A 20,315-nucleotide genomic window follows, 5' to 3' on the forward strand; every position below is an offset into this window, starting at 1 on the left:
ACTTGAGAGGCTGGATAAATATAATTTCTGTCCTTTGTTTATTTTTCTACCTCTCTGTATGTACGCATGATATATCGAAAAAGAACAGACCTATAGACTTTAAGGCTTACATGAATCTATCATTTTATATGAACAACATTGAGTTCGTTGATGGCACCCCATGGAAATTAGCTAAGCGTTATTGTTGCATTCATCTTATGGATAAAAGCGATGGCAACGTTAAAATAAGAGAATAATGAAGTTTGTAATGATATAAAATTAATAAATTTAAAAAAATTTGTGAAACGTCATGGTAAGACATTGCAACAATATTTGATTTTAACACACTCTTGCATTCTAGTACCCTCCCTAGCTTATATAAACCTTTATTAATTGAACTCTGCTACGTAATTAACTTAATGAATAAAAATCTAAATGTACCAATGTGCAAATTTTCTTGAGAATGATTTCATTTGTAAACTTTTAGTTTGACAAATAAACTTTATTCGATACTGAATGTCCAACCATCAAATTTGTCTGAGCTAAAGTGAAGCCTAAAACTTAGGAGGATTGTACAATTTGTAATTGTTATGCCATATAGATGTAAATATTTCTTGTCCATTTGTGTGTCTGTGCCCAAGACATCTAGAGAGTGAAATGAGCTTTGCATTGGAATTTCTTTATACTTCAACTAAACATTTTACGCATCAAGTGGTACAAGTGGAGTACTTTGAAAACATTGCTTGAGTGCTACAGAAAGACTTTATAAACTCCGTGAAAAAGAATGTGCGATAGAAGAAAATGAGCTGTGATCTTGATATAAATGTGTTTGTAGTTGGGTGGTAAGAATGACAGAAATGAATATTATTGGATTATTTTCAAAAATTACTCAGTTAGCTTCATTTATCATTGAGAATCATTAGCTTTTAATTTCTGTAAGAGTATAAGTAATTAAATACAAATATTAAATATGGTATTAACTCAAATATGTGGTATTTAAAGTACTAAATGACGAATGTTTTTAATAGTTGTTAAGTTTAAACTTTAATTCCGCATTTGAGTGGAACCAATTTTGTCATTTGACTTAAAGGTTTATCCTCTGAGACAAATTATTACTACTTAAATATATTGTAAAGTAATTGATTCTAGAAAGACTGCAACATACACTAGAAATTTACGTAATGCAAACTAGGTGATCAAATTAATTCCTGAACATTTTATATACTTGCCGTTCATCATACAGAAACTGAAACATGTAAAAATGTATTATGAGTGATCCTTATCTATTGGAATAACATAATTAGATTATTATTCCTATGTGAGCTTAATAAACCTACATTTATTTTGTTCTAACTATAATATAGTATACAAACTTTTAATAGATATTTCATATAGAGAAATAGCGGCTGGGAGTGTGCAGTGATTCGGAACAATAAACGTAGTTCAAAGAGGTAACACCTGGTGTTTCTCCACCTGTCGTCAGTAAAAACAAACTCGCGAAGTATTTTAGTAAAAAGAGTACGAACATTTATTGAGTGACAGATGAGCAATGTGACCTAAATACACACACACACACACACACACACACACACACACACATCATATTATTTTCCTAACATTAAAACTATACTAGTACAATATTTCAAAAATACCTGGATTACATACGCATTTATACCTAACAACACAACCTGTTGGATTTGTTGTTATATTAGATATATTACATAGAACCAGATTCAGATATTTACCATGACGTTCCCGTGTTATAATAATAGATAGATGTAGGTCTGATATCATAAAAATGTGATACAAAGTGAATAAGTCATGTTCACAATTATGATAAACAGATTTAGTACTCTTTAAACTTAAAATATAACAACTAGCTAGTCAACTCATGTTAAAGTAACTAACCACTTATGGGTGCACGTGTATAGAGTGTAAAACACTCACACTAAAACTTCCCACTATCCCTGGCCAGCCACTGAACTGTTAGTTCCACTCAGAATCTATGAATTATCCAATATTATCTCTACACTAAACTGATTCAATATGATCACTACACTAGTTTTACTGCAAGTCTTTCTGCCTAGGGAAAATCGATATCACGTTTAAATCTTATGCTTTCCTGGGTTTAACCCTCTCCAGTCAGTGATAAAGGATCCACCCTGCGGATCGTAGACCGCTTTCGTGGACAATAATGTCGTACGCCAAGTTGAGCAATGGCTTTCTTGACATATTTTATTTCCATTTAATGCAGGAAAAGAAAAAGTAGTTGCCATCATCATGCTTGAACTTCCTATAAGAGCACTCTCAGAGCAATGCATAATCTTGCCCTTAATGAACAGGTAATCTTGTAAATTTCCACAAACAACAAGTAAAACGTGCGATTGAACCTCGTCTAATTTATTTCCTTCCCTCGTCTCTGTTCCTTTAGGCATCTGGTTTCTGTGGACCCAAAGAAACTGAAGAATGTTATATTAGCTCATTTACTGAGAATAATACAGTACAAATCAAGGAACTGCTTCTAATCTTTATTAATTCCGTTTAATTTTTAATATTAGTTTTATAATTGATGCAAAATATGCCTAGTGTTTAGGTGTCTTCTGAAGTATGTCGTTTCTCTTTATCATATCATAATTGTGCAAACTTTAAAACTAAAACTGGTTTCTGAAATGAAGTTTAAAACAATAAAGGACAGGCAGACAAGGCACAAAAAAACTAAGTATTCTTGACCAAGTTTTATATTAAATTTTTTATATATCTTGGTTTAAAGTACAAATCACCAAAATACTACTGGAACAATAATTATAAAATACCTGTACTTACTAACATATAATTTCTATATATTCGTAATTGTGAAAACATTAGTTCTAAAATAAATATACAAAATTATTTATTTTATAAAAAAATACATCTTTGCTCCGTATGTTTCTAATATCAGTTTCCACACTGCGTGTCGATTCCAGGTAGAGGTGTCAGTTTGACAGTTTCTAGGGCTTGATCCGCCTCCTTTAGTCCCTTGATGATCGTCGGAGAGTAATCTATATCATTGTTCTTGGCGTTTACTACCCCAACTCCGGCGAATGGTAGGTAAGTTTCATTACCTGAAATATGTACATTTATGTTAATATACTTCGTAAATACAGTATAAAACTGTATAATTTAATATGATGTGTACTATTTAGTTATAAGTTTGAAAATCGTAACAAATATCAATTATTCAAATATTTTGGCCTTGCAATGGAGAACCACCTTCAGTCAACATATTAAAAACCAATACCATTCTTGTCATTTGTTGGTCAAGTCTCAGCTAATAACGATACAGATCCTTTTCAGAATCTAAAAGTGGATATGTAAGATTGGCAGTTTCACTTTTGTATATGTGTACTGAAGGTAGTTCTCTCCAGTGACGCTGAAACGTTAAGGAATCTAATTTTGCTAATAGTCGATATACTGGCCATGAAATGGTAACAACTAAAATATACTATATAAATCTATTAAAAAAAAACTTATAATAATGAGTGCTGTTTTCATTTATCACAGCCCAATCCAAGAACCAAGATCCTCATTTCTCATTTGAAATTACCTATGTGTGCTGATGCATTGGTCATCATAGTTTATTTTTATACAATGTGTTCAAAAGAGTATCACCAACTTATTTGGCTGATAGTACTTATGATTTCAATCAAAAAATCCCCCCTAAACATCGGCCGGTAAATTTTACGTTTAAGGGCTAGCCGCCATTTTATATAAAATAGCATTATCTCTAGTAAAATTATAGCTTGTAGGAAAGTACTAGTGTACTAATCTTTTCAAATAGGATATGACAAATAAGATGGAAACTTTAAAAAATGATTGTGTGATTTTCCTTAATGTTTAAAAATTACCAGTAATGTTTAAATAAAATTAAAGCCAACCATACATTTTTCACGAAATCCGTGAACGAAAATATAAACGACCACTTTAAAGGTACGCTTGCACAAGCCGGGAGCAACAAACATGTCACAGTTGAGAGGCGTCAGCTGTTTGATGATCCCGGCTTGTGCAAGCGTACCTTTAAAGTGGTCGTGCTGCATTATGCCTTGATGGATTTCGTTGAGAATAGTACCATTACAATTTGTATAAAAATTTCAAAGTTATTTGCATCTTATAAAATTTTTATAACTGATAATGTTTGTTACTCCTGGTTTTTGCAATCACAAGTTTAAAGTGGCCATTCTCGTCTATTCGTTATCGTAGTCCGTTGAAAAATGTACCATTGAAATTGTATAAAATCTGCGAAATAGTTAGAAAATTAAAATGTTGTATAGGTATACTGTTATATTTAATTCTCAACTTTAAAAATTGTCAAAAAGCGCCGTTTTGTTAATACTAAAGCAAATAACACAATGGCTTTAAAATTTCTTCTTATTTTTCAAAACCTAATTTTAAAGTGTAGTATTTGTAGCTCTACTAGTCTAGAGTAAAATTTTTAATGAAAAATAAAAATTGGCAGCTGGCATCTAAACGACACATTTATCGACCTATATTTATAGGACACTTTTGTTTGTTATCATGAGTACTATTAGGCACAGAAGTTTGTGACACTCTTTTGCTAACACCTTTTATATAACTCTGATAAAATTGTTGTATTTTCTTTAACGTAGCTTAGCTTTAGGCCAGTCGTGCATAAGCATTTGCTACATTGTTTTTAAAATTTATTTGCGTGCGTTTTTGAACAATTATGAAATTATTTTCCAAAGTTACTAATTTTTTTCATGTTTTGTACAAATGATTTTAGAAGTTTTCTGTAACAAATAATTACATTCATATGCTGCTGAAAGTTTTGATGGTAAGAAACGCATTCTTGATTTTTTAAATTGAATAATATAAATAAGTGTCTCACGACATTTTAAGATAGGAAATAATTTACCCTTACCTGACACTTGACACTGGTAATATGCCAACACGCTGTTATCTAGATAGATAACGTGTAACTTTTCATCACTGGAAAAGCTATCACCTGTAAGAAATGAAACACGATTAACTTATATGTTTTAATACTGTTTTTTTGTTTATTAAAACAAATACATATATAGAGCTTATGCTTTATCAACAAATTTATATAAAACTTCTTATCCTTAATACAATCAAATACTTCAAGTATCAAGACATAAAATATGCTGTTGTTCAAAATTTACAACTTTCAATTATCTTTTTATTTCCTTCCTTGGACTACACTAAACAATAAATTATAAATTTCTTTGAACCCATGGTGAAAACCTGTGTCCTACCACGTGACCTGTATTATTTGTAGTTTTATTATTTATTTTTATGACAAATCTCAAAATTAATACAGTTATAACGTTATTTACTTCATGCTCAAAATATCAAAAGGGCGATTTACTTATTGTAATAACATAATAATGCTTAATGTTTTGAAATATTCATTTCATAAATTGTTTATAAAAAATGGAAATACCTTATTTTCAGGACGAAATACTTACTTCTGTAAGAACTCTATTGAGATAAATGTAAAATTACTTTGATTATATAGTTTATACCGCCTTTTAACCATACACCATTTTTAACTATACCTAACATTTTTATCCAGGTTCAAAACATATGTTTTTAGGCCTTTTCTTAAAAACGGCTTTATCAGTTTTTGTGATAATTTACATTATCATAAAGAACTAAATTAATATTAATTCATTGCAAAATTACGCTAAAAAATTATTATTTTGTCAATTGCTGCAAATATTTTACAACGTATGGAAAGGTGGTCCGAGTGTTACTTTAAGTACCAAAATCTGAGACATTCTTTAAGATAATTATCCAATTAGTGTAATTTGTACTCATTACATTCTATTAAATGAAGTGAAATCTCACGTATCTGAGAATGGGAAAACCCAATTGTTATTAGTAAATGTGTTATTCCGTCTAATTGGTTCAACGCTATCAATCCCTTTGACTAGAGAGGCTGAAACATGGAATTTCTGCGAATATGTCTCATGACATCTCAAGAACGATCTGTTCTGTAAGCTTGAAATTTTCCACAAAGCTCATTTCTGTATATGGAACATCGATTTAAACGATGCTGCAAGTCAATTAATTGGATTTAGCTTAGCGTTAGGGAAAAACCTTATTACATTAGTGTTATTGGTACCTCAACAGCAAGAATAAAATTACAGAGCAAATAAATTTATAAACAATCTGAATACAAGCGGATAAATTAAATTAACATGAGACATAGTAATACATGCAGCCTAATGCAAAGAGCAAGGGACTTGAAATTCAGCATATAACCTCATAGAGTCCATATACGCGACAAGTGGTGTGGCATACTCCTACCTTGTCATACTGTTAGTCCACGTGAGTAATAGGACGTTTGAGTTGATTAGCTTAGCTTTAACGAAACTTGTTGCACATGGGCCTGGAAAAATGTAATATCTTTCTGTCTGTCTGGACGATATTTCTAAAATAAAATTACCCATAGATTTGAAATTGTATATGAGAAACACTGATGTCAACGGTGATGCACGTTACTCCCTCGGATTTGGCTGAGCGTTAGTCGAATATTTTTATTTTGGTCTTATGGGTAACTATGATGGAAACGAGAGTATAGTATAACAAATAAATTTGTGAACAAACTCTTTATACCCATAAAAGGTGTGTTAATATTTGACATATTAATCCGTGTATTCTACCTGTGACATGGTATGTATACTTTTATTGTTTAAATACTGAAATGAAACCCACAGAAAACCCATTTAGCAAAACATGCTGAGTAATCATTAATATTTACGATTATCGTTTAGCAAGAAATTTAATTTCTACAAGAATGAGTTATATAATGAGTAAAATTCGTATCAAATTCTTTTTTGTATCATTGCACTGTGAGTCTTTCTGTAGATCTTCCAGCAGGACATCTAGAGAGTGAATTTCGTTACATAATTTATTTGAAACTTTGTGTGAAACCTCAACGACGTCTATTACTCAAAACCTGGTTTAGCGTATAATTACCCTATTATATTGTTAGTCCAGGTGAGTACGGTTGTTTTCTGCTTAAATAAATTAATATAATGGTAATATAATAGTGCGATGAATATTGTTCAAGATTTTTACTACTCCTAATATCGTTACATTCAATTGTTTTACGTCGTGGAATATCGAGCCAGGATGTACTTGCAGTAACGTTAAAAGTACATTACCTAATATTAAGAATACGGATCATAATAGAAAATTGGGATGCAATTCGATATCCAAATCTGGTTTGTTGGTGGCAGCATGTAAATCGCGTAATCCAAAATTTCCATAGAACCTATTTTTAGTTACATAAGGAAACATAATGGTTTATGTATTAAATGAACTGCTCTTTCAGCCAGAAAAAGTTGTATAATACAATAACAGTTATTCGTTACTAAGGATGGTAGATTTACGCTCGCTGTGGTCAATATGCGTCATTGTAACTGTTTGAAGTTGATATGTTGATTAGTTTCCTTATAGCCTGAGCAAACATTGCATTGTCATTATCAATCAACTCATCATCATTGTCATTTCAACTAATAATTACAGAACATAGAGCCAATAACATCACCATCTCGTATTTCATGACATATTGAGCTTTTTTATCGTAACACATAGACTTTTTGATCGACAAGTCTAAATGCCACACCTAAACTGCAAGCAGTTATCTCGAAGAGGGTTAATTAAATTGTGTTAGTATTTCTAACGACCCTTTGTAAACAACAATTTAAAAGCCTATTCTTTTAATTAATCCATATATTTACATCTAAAAAATGTCATTATATTTTAAAAAAACTGCTAAAAAAGTACATTTATTTTCATTCTGCGGCAATATACCATTTTACATTTTGTTACAAATAGTAAATATATGGCCCGAATATTATGACTAACAGCTAACTACAGCTTCAAGAAACAAATTTAAAAAAAAGAATCAATAAATAACCCAGTATTATAGATGTAGAAAGTAGTAACAGATATTCAATATATAATTCAAAATAATAATAGAAGCAAAACAAAAATAAATAATAGCAAAGCATTGGTAAATAAAAGATCAAGCAGAAACAGATCAATTAATTACAAATTAAAACCAAATAACTAAAATGAAAAATTATTTGGATGCAATAAAACATTTTCATTTTAAATACACTAATAATCAACAATAATATAGATTTTAACTGAGTGACAATAACTAGCAACCGACAAGTACAACTGATTTTAAAATAACAGGTTGTATACAAAAAACAAGATTGAATAAGAGAGTATAATGAGATACAAGATTACTACCATCTATGAATGAATGAATGGACTCTATATTCCAAAATAGGATATATTTAACACTTTCAGGACGTCAGCATAACACAGACCATCTTCAAAAGAACGATGCAAGAAAGGAGGAAGTATCCATTGTTACAGGCATATTGTAATATGCAAGAAGATGCACTTTTAATACTAATATTACACGGTATTATTGAAAAAAATAAATGAATTAATTTTCGTATAGTGAATTTATCTGTTAAATACTATAATTTTATGTACATATTATTTTGTAATATTTTACAATCTACATGAACCTTTTTTATTAAAAACACATTTATGCCATTTATAACTTTTATGCCTTATCTCCACAGGCTTTCGAAGTTCAAATGTTTCAATGTTCTTATTATAAGATAATATTTTGTTTATTAAATAGCTGATTACTAAAAAATACAATCGTGTATTCCTCAAACAGTTATTATAAACCCACTAACCAATTTAAAATCCGTGTATTAGTTATAATATGAGTAAAGCAACATAATATCAGTGGATATTAATGATTCATTAATGATATATGAAGAAAACTTTTTCCACGGTCGAAATATTTTACACTTGGTTGAATTTCACAAAACGTTGTATTTTGCAACAAATAATCATCTGTCGTAATTATTCAGTTTCAAGTTGCGTTTGAAACCATGTAATTTTCCAGTATTCATTAGAATATTATCAAAATTTTACTGACATCATGAAAAGCTGTTAAAACTTTCAGCTGAAGATTACCAATGAGGCTGCGATCTATTAAATTGTCTTGCAATTAAAAACCTTTCTTATTTTAAACATATGGATTGAGATTCCTATCCATTGCACATTCTGTGCTTTTTAATCCCTTACAACATTGATCAACAGTTTAAAAGTAAGGTAAAGTGAAAGAGGCCAATGTACAACCCTGTAGACCATATAATACAAAAAAGTCATGTCCTTTTTCACTTGCATACTTTCCTTTTTAAAAAATAACTATTCGTATGGGTAACTGTGTAAAAATATAAACCATCCTCCTAAAATTAAATTATACGTTCACACGTTACATTTTGTTAATAATAGTTTATTCATATACTACAGACATTAATATTTAGTATGATGATTAATTAATTCGATTAAACAACATAAAACATATTTATGTCTCTTACCTGTAAAAGTAAGAACTCCATCTTCATTTTCTGCAATTTTGTAACTTTGATTTTCCGCAACTGTCCTGTACATAAACAAAATTACACCATAAACAACGTGTGTAGTTAAATCAATAAAAGAATGCATAATTAAAATACTGAAGTTAACCCACTTGAATGTTAAACTCCAAGCTAAGCCAATTTATTATATCAATAAAAAAATCTAACGGACGATATTGTAATATAACGAATAAAATTATGTGTTATCATGCTATGCAAATAAAATCTGTTCTAAAGAAAACTTGTTTTTTGTTTGTTGTATAAATACTTAAGATAGTCTATATAATGATGGTTTTCTTTAATTTATAGCAAGGATTAAATCAATTTGATGTACTGGAAACTGTTTAAAGTATATTTTTAATACACTAATCTCAAACTTTGCTAATCTTTCTGAACAAGCAAATAACAACCGGCTTTGACAGTAACGCAGTGTAGGGTTAACTTATAAAACTACAGGTTAATTGGGTATTTTGCTATTTAATGCAAAACATTCAGTATGTTTTTAAAGTTCCCAAAAATCCAACAAAGATTATCTATGACCATTGGAAAATAATGTTCGTCAAACGCCCTATCAATTTAATAAACATTAAATGTATTTTAACACTTTTCGCCATACGGGCTAAAATACATGTATACAATTAGTTATAGTCTTGAATTTATTTTTAATTTTCTTATACCAACATTTCTGTAGTCATTAGTGAGAGTGGAGTTTAAACAGAAAATAATATTCAGAAGTTTTAGTTTACAATTTACTTTTTAAATGTATATTTTCACTTAGTTATAAGGGAATTTAAAATTTAAAATAAAATTTTACCGTTAAAATTCGACTAAATATGACACTCTCGACAAATTTAAAACCATTTATTTTACTAGAAATATTATTTATACATTGCTAATAAACACAAATTATTTTTAAATGTAAAAATTATAGGAATTGTCACTCATCCCTTCAGGCCAGAAGTAAATAACAAGCTGGAAATAGATGCTTTTCACTGAATTAGGTTTTCAGACATGCGTACGAGTGTGTACATTTTCTTGTTCGGGGCAAGATAAAAAATAATAATTCAACCAACACGAATATTAAACGTCTGTACTTCACCTACGAACTACCAATCTACCCTTGCTCCACAATATCTAGATATTTTCGGTTAGTTACGTGTCGCTTCTGTTCATCAATAGGGTTGTTCATATTTAAGTAATACTTCTGTTTTGCTGATCCCAGTGTAGGTTTCAACTGAAAGGTATACACTAGCCAGAAGTGAACCCTTTTAGGGATAAGTAGAAGTAACAATCGCAATAAGTAGTCGTTTTGTAACTGTAATACACTTTACAACTTCAACGTGCGTATACATTTTCTTGATCAAGACTGTGTTTTAAATGTTACCATACTATCAGAGATAATAGCAAGGAGAAACATCAGTTATTAGAGATAAGTGGAAGAAAACTACAATGGTCCAAAGTAGTATTTTCAGGCAAGTGTGTACTTCCTTGGTTATAGAGACGAGTAGTACTCGATTGTGATACAAGAAACACCTTACACGGGAATCGATTTCAATGGATGTTATAACTAAAGTACGATTCTCTGATTTCTCATATGTGCATTTTTATTGCTCGGGTTGACAGTTGAAACTTAGCTGTCCCACTGAAAATAGATTAAACCTGATTTATATCTTCATGGAAACAGAGATTGAAATATCTTCAAGTAAAAGTTATGTTTTTTAATATTGTTTAAATTTTGTTAAACAAGTTTTAATTTTGTTTTCCTTATGATAAAACGCATTGCTCTTCGCACGAATTAAATTTGTATTTCACCACTTAATCGTATTTCCGAACCTTCGGTTTACTCTACAAGAGTGTGCAGTAAGAAAACTAATTTTATTCCTCTAACTTTAACTTTAATAACTTAATTGTATAGGATTATACATAATATTGTAGTATACTCGTAAAATATGTAAGTACAATAGATTTAAATGCTCATAACTGTACATGTTTATAGACATACATTCATAATTGTTCTATAAACTACCTGTTACCCGCGGATTCAAACGCTTTCTTAAGCATGGCCCGTGCATGAGGCCTTCTGATTCAAGAGAAACGCCGATGCAGAGTTTTAATTGTTACCACAATCAAGAAAATCTGTCAGAAAGGTGTTTTTAATTCTTTTTTACACGTATGAGACATTTAATATAAGGTAGTCTAACACTCAATCTTTAAGAGAAAACAGAAGTTTATTTTTATGACAATTATGCTTCAAGACATTCAAGTAGTGCTTGGGCATTGAGTATACGTAACTGTCTCATAATTGCAGTTTATAATGTGCAGGTGCTTTGATAATTTTGACAAATATAACGTTCATAATAAAAATGTCCTGTATATACAACATAAACATTTACAGTACGTAAACTTACGTGGTCACTTCGGTTAATTCAGTTTTTATTAAGTATGCCACAATTGTTACATACATAGAAATATTTAATGAAATAAGACTTACTCATCAATGAATATGACAATATCTCTTCCAGTACCATCGGCATCAATGAATGTTTGGGCGCAAGCGATATCTTGCGATTTATTTACGTAAAAGGACGGCGCAGTCAACCATGTTATTGTACCCACGAGCTGTTCAAAACATGAAACAGAAATTTTTATTATTTGTGGAATACATCTTCTCGTAATCGGTAGTAATTTCAAAACTGAATTATATAGTAATATGATAGAGAATAACAGCAATATATGACTATAGTTTATATTTCAAACTAATAACTTTAATCCATCTTCGCCAAGACTTAGAGACATAAAACCTGGAGCATAGATCATAATGGGTAAAGTAGAATTTTATATTTTAAGTAGGAATAAAAGTTTATTTTTACCGTTTCATTGATTTTACCTTTAAGCATGGTGGCAACGAGAGGAACGTAGATTAAAAAAAATAGTAAGAAATAAAAATTGTAATTTTTTTCAATCAGATACATACTCATAGAATCTAATCATTTTGATACATTGGTTGGTTTCATAGAAAAATTGAACATTTTATCTTATACTAAAATGTCATCTTCCTCCTAGCTCATCTGTAAAAGGGGCTCCATTGTGTTTTTGATTTTGCAGATTCAAGTGAGCTTGACTTCCCACCTTTGAAAATATTTATAATTTTACATTAAGAACCTAAATTTATAGCATAGTTAAATCTGTTCGTTCTTCATCATACTGAAAGCAATGTTAATTCTAATGACGTAATATTTCTTGCTAAACCACTCATAACTATTTATATCTTAAATAAAGATATATAGGAAAAAATTAGTCAAATTTTAGCGTATCTCCAACCATGGAATTAGGCTGTGTGTTATTGAAACCTATCAGTCAGTAGGTTGACACAATTTTCTTTTGTCTGCCAGATGATGTAAAAAAGTTCGTTTTTATGATATATGTCTGTCTACTTAACCGCAGGGCATTTCAGAAATAAATGAGCTATAGGTTTAAAATGTTGTATTCAACCTTAGCCAAGGTTTTTATAAGACAACTATGGTATTATGAAAGGTTAGTTTTAGTTTATCCTTCTTGTAAAATTTTGGTTCTGTTAAATATTAACCTGTGTACTAACCTTTTGAAGAGATCCTTTTGGAGGATTGCCATTCCAAAACGATTTGATCCTATTTATGACATCATTATCACATGTCGCCTGAGCTCCGTTCAGATAAATCATCAGCAACAGCAACAGCGAAGTCTTCATTCTGTACCTAATTTATGATAAATGTACACCTTTATAATTTTTTGCAAAATTTTATTTATTTTATTACATTATTATTTGGTAGTAATCATGAACATTTAATAGATTTTTCAATTGTAAAAAATCTTAAACGCAATGTTTATAACGCTACACGTTACTAGAAGAATAATACTGTACACGATAAGTAAGTAACGTCACATTTAATTTATTGCCTTTTATTTGTATAAACTATTTTATATTTAAACCAACGTTTCCAACCAAACATCCTATAATAGTTCTTAAAAATTTAAAGTTTGTTTTAAGGTACAGTAATGTCTCAATTGATACAATAACTATATTGCATATCATAATATTGTTTTACTAACAGAAGTATTTTTTACCATTTATACCAAAGGGAATTCATTTTAAAAGTTCCAAAGGTTGCAAATTTAATTAGGATATGTGCAATCAGTAACAAACCCCTTCCCTTACCTATAGTCGTTAACCTTGGAAAATAAAGCACCTGATCTTGACACGATATGCTACTGTATCTTTATTAAATCACTTCACGATATATAAACATACCCTATATTCAGTCATTAATTTTGTTGTCCAAATAATAAAGAAAATAGTTTGGTGATCCAGAAACGTACTAATACTGTTTTTTTTTTTTTTTTTAAGATGCAATTAAAAATCTACATACATTTACGATTTTATAGTTTTCACTCCAACAAATTAAGTTACAAAAATCTATTATATCACTTTCTCAAAGTATTAAATATTAAAACGCATTCATTTTAGGATATATGAAAATACTATTACAATGAAACCACTGCTCTAGGTATTGTGAAGATTGCATATATAGGTCGTGATGTATTGAATAGTTAATTCTTGTAATTTATATCAATTAGTTTATTATAAATTTAAGATACACCTTCTCTAGTGTGTTTTTGAATATTACTAAATTTTCAATTTTATATTTTAAGTTTTATACAAACATCTGAATACGTGATGTTCTGTATCTTAAATTAAACGTAACAATTGCAGAGCAAATATTATCACCTAAATCACTTAGCAATGTCGTTATTTCGTTAAAATATATTGTATGATTTTTATTATTATTTTCAGTAACCGAAGTGAATTCTAAAAAGATTTATATTATATTTATTGGTTAAAATAATATTTAAAAGTATCTCTTATTTGAAATATGCTTGTGTTAAGAGTAGCTACTGTATATAAAGAAAATAATATTGTAAATGTGTTTGGTGAATATTTTATAGGTGAATTATAAATCGGGTGAAAGTTATGGGAAGATAAAGCAGATAAAAACATCGGCTATCGATAAATGTTAAAAATATAACATTGCCTGTTTAACACATACGATTAATTAAGGATAAAAATGTTGGCTAAGAAGGGCTTTCCTACCATATCGCTGTCATCCTGTCCCCGTTATTTCCCGTTTTTTTTTCAGATTACCTGTCGCACGCCACAGGAATTGCTCAGGAATTACCGTCACTGATGAGTTACACACGTGTTGTCTTACGGATATTGTATTTAGTAAGTGATGAGAGTACCCTGGACCCTTAAATATACTTCACTTTTTGGCGTATAAAAACTAGTTATCCTAGTCATGGTGAGTTTTTTATTACACACTTCATTGATTTTTATTTTTGTATGTGTTTATCGTAATGGCTTAAGGTTTTCGGCAGCTCATGAGGGGGATAGATTCCAATCCTCGAAATGAAGTGTTCTATTTTTATGAAATATGCCGATGGAAACTGTCAGAAACGCGAGTAAGCAAATCTACGTTCGTAAGGTTTTTGAGATTCATCCACCGAGCCATAAGGACGGTGCACTAAACATAAAGTTCTCTAGCATAAATATAATTTCCAGCCATGGCAGACTTAAGATCCACTTGTACACGTTAAATGGAAAGTATTACATTCAAGAAAAAATATTAGTCTGCCCTTTTAATTGATCTATCTCAGTAACAGTAAATAATTGTTTTCCACTTACATTTTTACCATAAATTACGTAAAATATTAAAATAGATATTTGCCTTAAATCTTCTGTCTTCATTAGTCACCTCCAGATTAATTAATTAAGGAAAATCCATATTGTAGCCAAGATAGTGCAAACATTTAATAGCAACCTCAACTACCTCACAAATATAAAATACTAAAGATTACTCGCAGATTCGCGCGCAATTCCGTAGTTTTACACTTGCAACATCACTTCTGGTTCGAGTTAATTATATGTCCAACGATAGTGTTTTCCCTTCTTGCCACGACCAGGATAATATATTAAATTTATTATGTCAATTGTAATCTAATCCAGTATATTTTTTCATAGATGATTTTGACTTTTTCCATATTAAGAAAATATATACGTAAAAAAGTCTAATTTTGTAGAAAGTACTTTTTAAGTAGGTTTTATAACATTGTATTTATATTTATAGTAAACATTGGCTTGTTTTCTTTTATTTCTAGATGGCTAGCAGTTACCCGCTAATTTGTACACAATTTAGTAGGCGTTGAACTTGTATGATCACTGCTGGTTTGAATGAATATTTCAGATGCCAAAGATGAGTTTAAACTGTTGTCAGGATCTATAAAATACACCAAAAAGTGTATATGAATAGTAATTATAATTATTTTGTATTTTTGTTCCGTATTTGAGTATACCTTGATCCAAAACTAGAAAAGATATACAAGATATATCACAGATCAGAGAATACTGTCAAAAGAGAACTGAGATGAGTTTATAAACGTTTTACAATTTATATTAAAACGTAGATTTTATCTTTTATATCCAATACTTAATATTTGTTAAGAAATTTACAGTTAAAAGTACATTGACAATGATTCTTTTTACGTGTTAGCTTCTTTATAAAAAGAAATATATTTTTAATATTATAGAACATTTATAGTTTCAATTGGCTCATTTCTTCAAAAACATATTCCAGCGAACTTTCATCTAGCATAGTTCTTGCCGACTGCTATGAATAGATTTTCGGAGTCAAATTGTGACCATCTTATGTTTTAGCATATTTTATAAGGTAATTATATAATCTCTGAAATATAAAGACGGCGTGAAAACTAATGGTTACTACTTACATAATATACACATCATAAATTTAAAAAATATTTTAAATAGCGGTTAGATTAATTAATAATTAGTTGTACTCTCATCAAGCAATGTTTACACAGAACAATTGAATATATTTAACAGGTACTTTCAATTAATATTTCACAACTTTAGAGACAAAGATGGGCTTTGTTACTTATTTAAAGACTGGTGAGGCATCGCCCGGAGAGGTTTTGAAATAAAAATAAGCCGATATTAAAACTAGAGACTGCGTTCTCTATATATATTGATATACTTATCCAAACCCTAGTTTCATAAAATTTTCATAAGGGAGTTTTCTAAATCTCCCACTAAAATCTGTAAACATAAATTAAACAAGAACAAATTAATCTATAACCAACCTAACTATGATTCCTTACTCGGAGGACACAGTAGTTAGCAGGTGTGAGATGAAAGTGGTTCGTTTCTGCACACAGTAAGCATATAACAACTTAGTGCAGGTGTTCTCTGACGCCTTATAACAAAGAGACCAGACATTGCTCAAAGTTCTCATTCCTCTAATGTCTGCCTTTCAGTTCGTAACTAGCATTCTTTTATTAGATGATAAAAGTTCCTAAGATGCCCATAAATTAAATGGTTAACTACAAACATGTCTTAAATTCGTACGTTCTGGTAATTTTAAGCCTTTGTTTCAGTAATGATATTCTCTTTGTAAACTCGAACACAGTAAAGGTAGTTCGGGATGCCCGGCGTTACTTTTTCTATTAATATGTATCCTTAATGAATAATTTGTATTGGTTTAGTTAGTGAGTAGCTAACACCGTGACCTAACCTATGGACAAATGTTTATCAAGTTTGAAATTTGAATGGTAAACAGAATAATAATGTTGCATATTTTAAGTTTACATAAATAATTATTTTTTAAAATTAAGTATTTATACTTGTAAAATATAATTTTTGTGTGTGAATTTTTACAGTAAAATAATCCATATATTTAAGAAAATTTAAATTTATCTACCAAAAGTTTGCGATTCTTATGATATAAGATATTAAAACTTTACATGAATAATAGTTCTTTATAAGCCATATCGGAAATATATATTTTATCATGTATTATTTTAAAAATATATCTTATGAAGCATAAATAGTTTTTACAGCTCGTTAGTTACCCATTTATTGTGATTAGTAAGGGTTTAATGCATCGCAACAGCAATAAGATTGAAAAAAGAGATCACAAAAATACTGCTTATACATTCCTTGGATATTAACCACACAGACTTCACGTACACAGACGTTTAAACTGAAATATTTGTCTCTGTTTTATGAAACACAAACAATTGGTAGTATATTTTTTTAGTATTAGCAATAGAAAACATGTTTACATGTCCGTCGATGCTTCTTGAGATTATGATCGGTTTTCAACTAGCCCGTTTTAGCTATGCAATATCGACAATGAAGGCCGAAGAAGAGTTTTAATCTTACAGTAATTTTTAGAAACTGTTATATATTCTATTTTACCTATTCGGCTTAAGACAGGTCCCTTACAGATATGAAGAAACTCCTAGGTATACTTAATCTTGACGAGTTCATATGATGAGAGGTAGTTGTCATGTCACTGTACCCTTCTCAAGTTCTGTCATCTTTCAGATTGGGAAGCCTAGCTTCTCCAACCAATTAAAGGAGGCATGTGAAAATTGAGAGAGATAATAATCCCTGTCGTTAAGCTATAAGACCCTTTAACAATAATTATGGAGCCCAATCAACTATAACAATTATCTATAACTGCTAAAAAATGTAATTATTTATATTTTTAGTAAGCTAGACTTTTCCACCGTGACATATCATTTATAATAGGCGAATAGGTTGTAAGCTATGTGCAGGTAAGGGAAATAATACATAAGAGCGGCAACAGTACCTGTCAAATAATAATGCGAATTCAGCTGAATGCTTTCAAAATCTGTTGAAGATTCACTGCTCCAAACCTGGAACATTTTATACGCCTAAAGCTACTCAACGTCCTTAACATTGAATAATTGGAAATATTAGTTAAATTTTAGACGCCATAATTTCTCAGACACTTGTTTTTCCAAGCGATAGGAATAAAAACAACTATGAAAACGAAATCATACATTATCTTGTAAGGACTAAAATTATTCTGAGGTGGCTAGCTTTTAGTGTTCGAAAACTTCTAAACACGAACAGCTCTCTTAATTTGAAAGATTCCAGAGACATTTAAAATCTACTTTTCCAGATTATTTTAGATATATAAAGTTTTCATGCGTTATTAAAAACACTTGGCACGAGATATAATGACCTTTTAGAGCTTTTAGGTTATAGAGCATTTTAGCCTAAACATTTACATTTCAGGTACTGAAGTTGCATCAGTAGTAAAACGTCCTAAAACCATGGAGATCCAGTATTATGAGATTACCCTAATGTTTGAAGGACTAGAAATTTCTAGTGACTATAACCTTCTAAAAACGGAAAATTCAGGATTATGACACTTAAATAAACTAACCTACTACAAATTCTAATTTTGTAAGAGGTTTCGATATGTCACAATGTAAGAGTTCCAAATTTCTAGTCCGAAAGTTGCTCCCAGTTCAACGTCCTAGAACTGTGATGCCCACTGGCAGAATAGTTCTATAAGCTGAAATATGGATATTTCTGAAATAGTTCATAAAAGTAGTATGATGTAGGTCATAAGTATGTTAGAAAGTATCATGATTGAGTTAAGATTTTCATGGAGAAGATGCTTCATAACATCGGAATCCAAAGGGAAGATTTGTCATAGAGTACTGTCACTTAGGGTTAGAAAGTTCCAAATGTTTGGCACCTCTAAGAGGACAAGAGATTGGACACTCCTATGCACATAAAGCGAATTAGACAAGACGCAGTCTGGTGAAACTATATTGATACGTTTATTCAAATTTACACATGGATGAAATTCCTTTTAGAAACCATGTGAGTAAAAACATTAGCGGTGCTTGATGGTGGAAGTTTCTAGAACCTAAATGCAGCAAACCCTTAGTGATACTAGGCTGCTAGTATTTGGCGCTTTCTAAGGTCAGGGTGTTCGTATATACATTTATGGTACACAAGTAATTGCAATCAGGGGAAAGAGGGTCTATACACCAAATTATTTATTATAGTTATTTCTTGAAGATAAAGAAACACTAGTTTTATATTAACTTAAATGATTCCAAAACTATGCACAGGAATAAAGCGAACTAAAATTGTTTTATTGAACACATATATATATATATATGTGTGTGTGTGTGTGTGTGTCTGTGTGTGTGTGTGTGTGTTTTGTCCTTAAAAATTCTCCTCCGGTTTTAAGAAGGTGAAATGAATTAATTGAATGAATGAAAAAATATCCAGTGCCGTATTTATTGGTATTATTATTACTGGAAAGATGCTTACAGATTAAATAATATTACTTATAAGACTAATGCTTATTTTCATCTAGCTCCTCAACTCCATATATACATAAACTCCCTATATACTTTTTATCAACCATAAATTTATTCTGAAAAACATTCACTTAAATATTTTGATGGAGTAGCTCTGCACTATAAAAAGTAATCTAATTTTTTAAAATTTGTCTTTCAAACATGTTGTAACATTAGCTTTAAGTATGAAGTTAAAAATATCTAAATGCTAAGAAACCTACGTTGGTGCAAAGATTTCACAAATGATAAATCTGTAATATAATCTTACTATTAACTATAAGAGAATAAATGTTTAATGCATTTGGCATGTTTGCAAATTTTATGAAGTTTGTATTAAATATGTCACTTCCAGAAACGTATAAAAAATCCAATTTATACAGTACCTATAGGCATGATTTGTAATTAAAACTCTTTTAGCGTGACGTCTATTACAATTTTAAGATAACAATACCATCATAACAATACACACAATTGTGGTGGAAACAATATAGTAGTTAGTAATGCATATACTAATTTGCCTTTATATCATTTCTTATTGTGCCTCCAAATTTTCAGGTGTTGTTGAGCCACGTTATTCTCAACAAAGCAATGGAATGTCGCCTGATGGGTTTA

General features: G+C 30.1%; 1 protein-coding gene across 1 annotated transcript; it reads right to left on the reverse strand.

The window, feature by feature from the left end:
- Positions 1-2,701: 2,701 nt before the first annotated feature.
- On the reverse strand, positions 2,702-16,739 carry LOC124366561. Its single transcript, XM_046823154.1, has 6 exons — positions 16,653-16,739; positions 13,060-13,195; positions 11,953-12,080; positions 9,423-9,487; positions 4,895-4,978; positions 2,702-3,080 (listed from the first exon to the last, which is right to left on the reverse strand). The coding sequence occupies exons 2-6, from the start codon at positions 13,186-13,188 to the stop codon at positions 2,914-2,916; spliced, it is 573 nt and encodes a 190-aa protein (XP_046679110.1). The 5' UTR covers positions 13,189-13,195; positions 16,653-16,739; the 3' UTR covers positions 2,702-2,913.
- Positions 16,740-20,315: the final 3,576 nt, after the last annotated feature.

Source organism: Homalodisca vitripennis, chromosome 7 (genome assembly GCF_021130785.1).
Source record: "Homalodisca vitripennis isolate AUS2020 chromosome 7, UT_GWSS_2.1, whole genome shotgun sequence".
NCBI lineage: Eukaryota > Metazoa > Arthropoda > Insecta > Hemiptera > Cicadellidae > Homalodisca > Homalodisca vitripennis.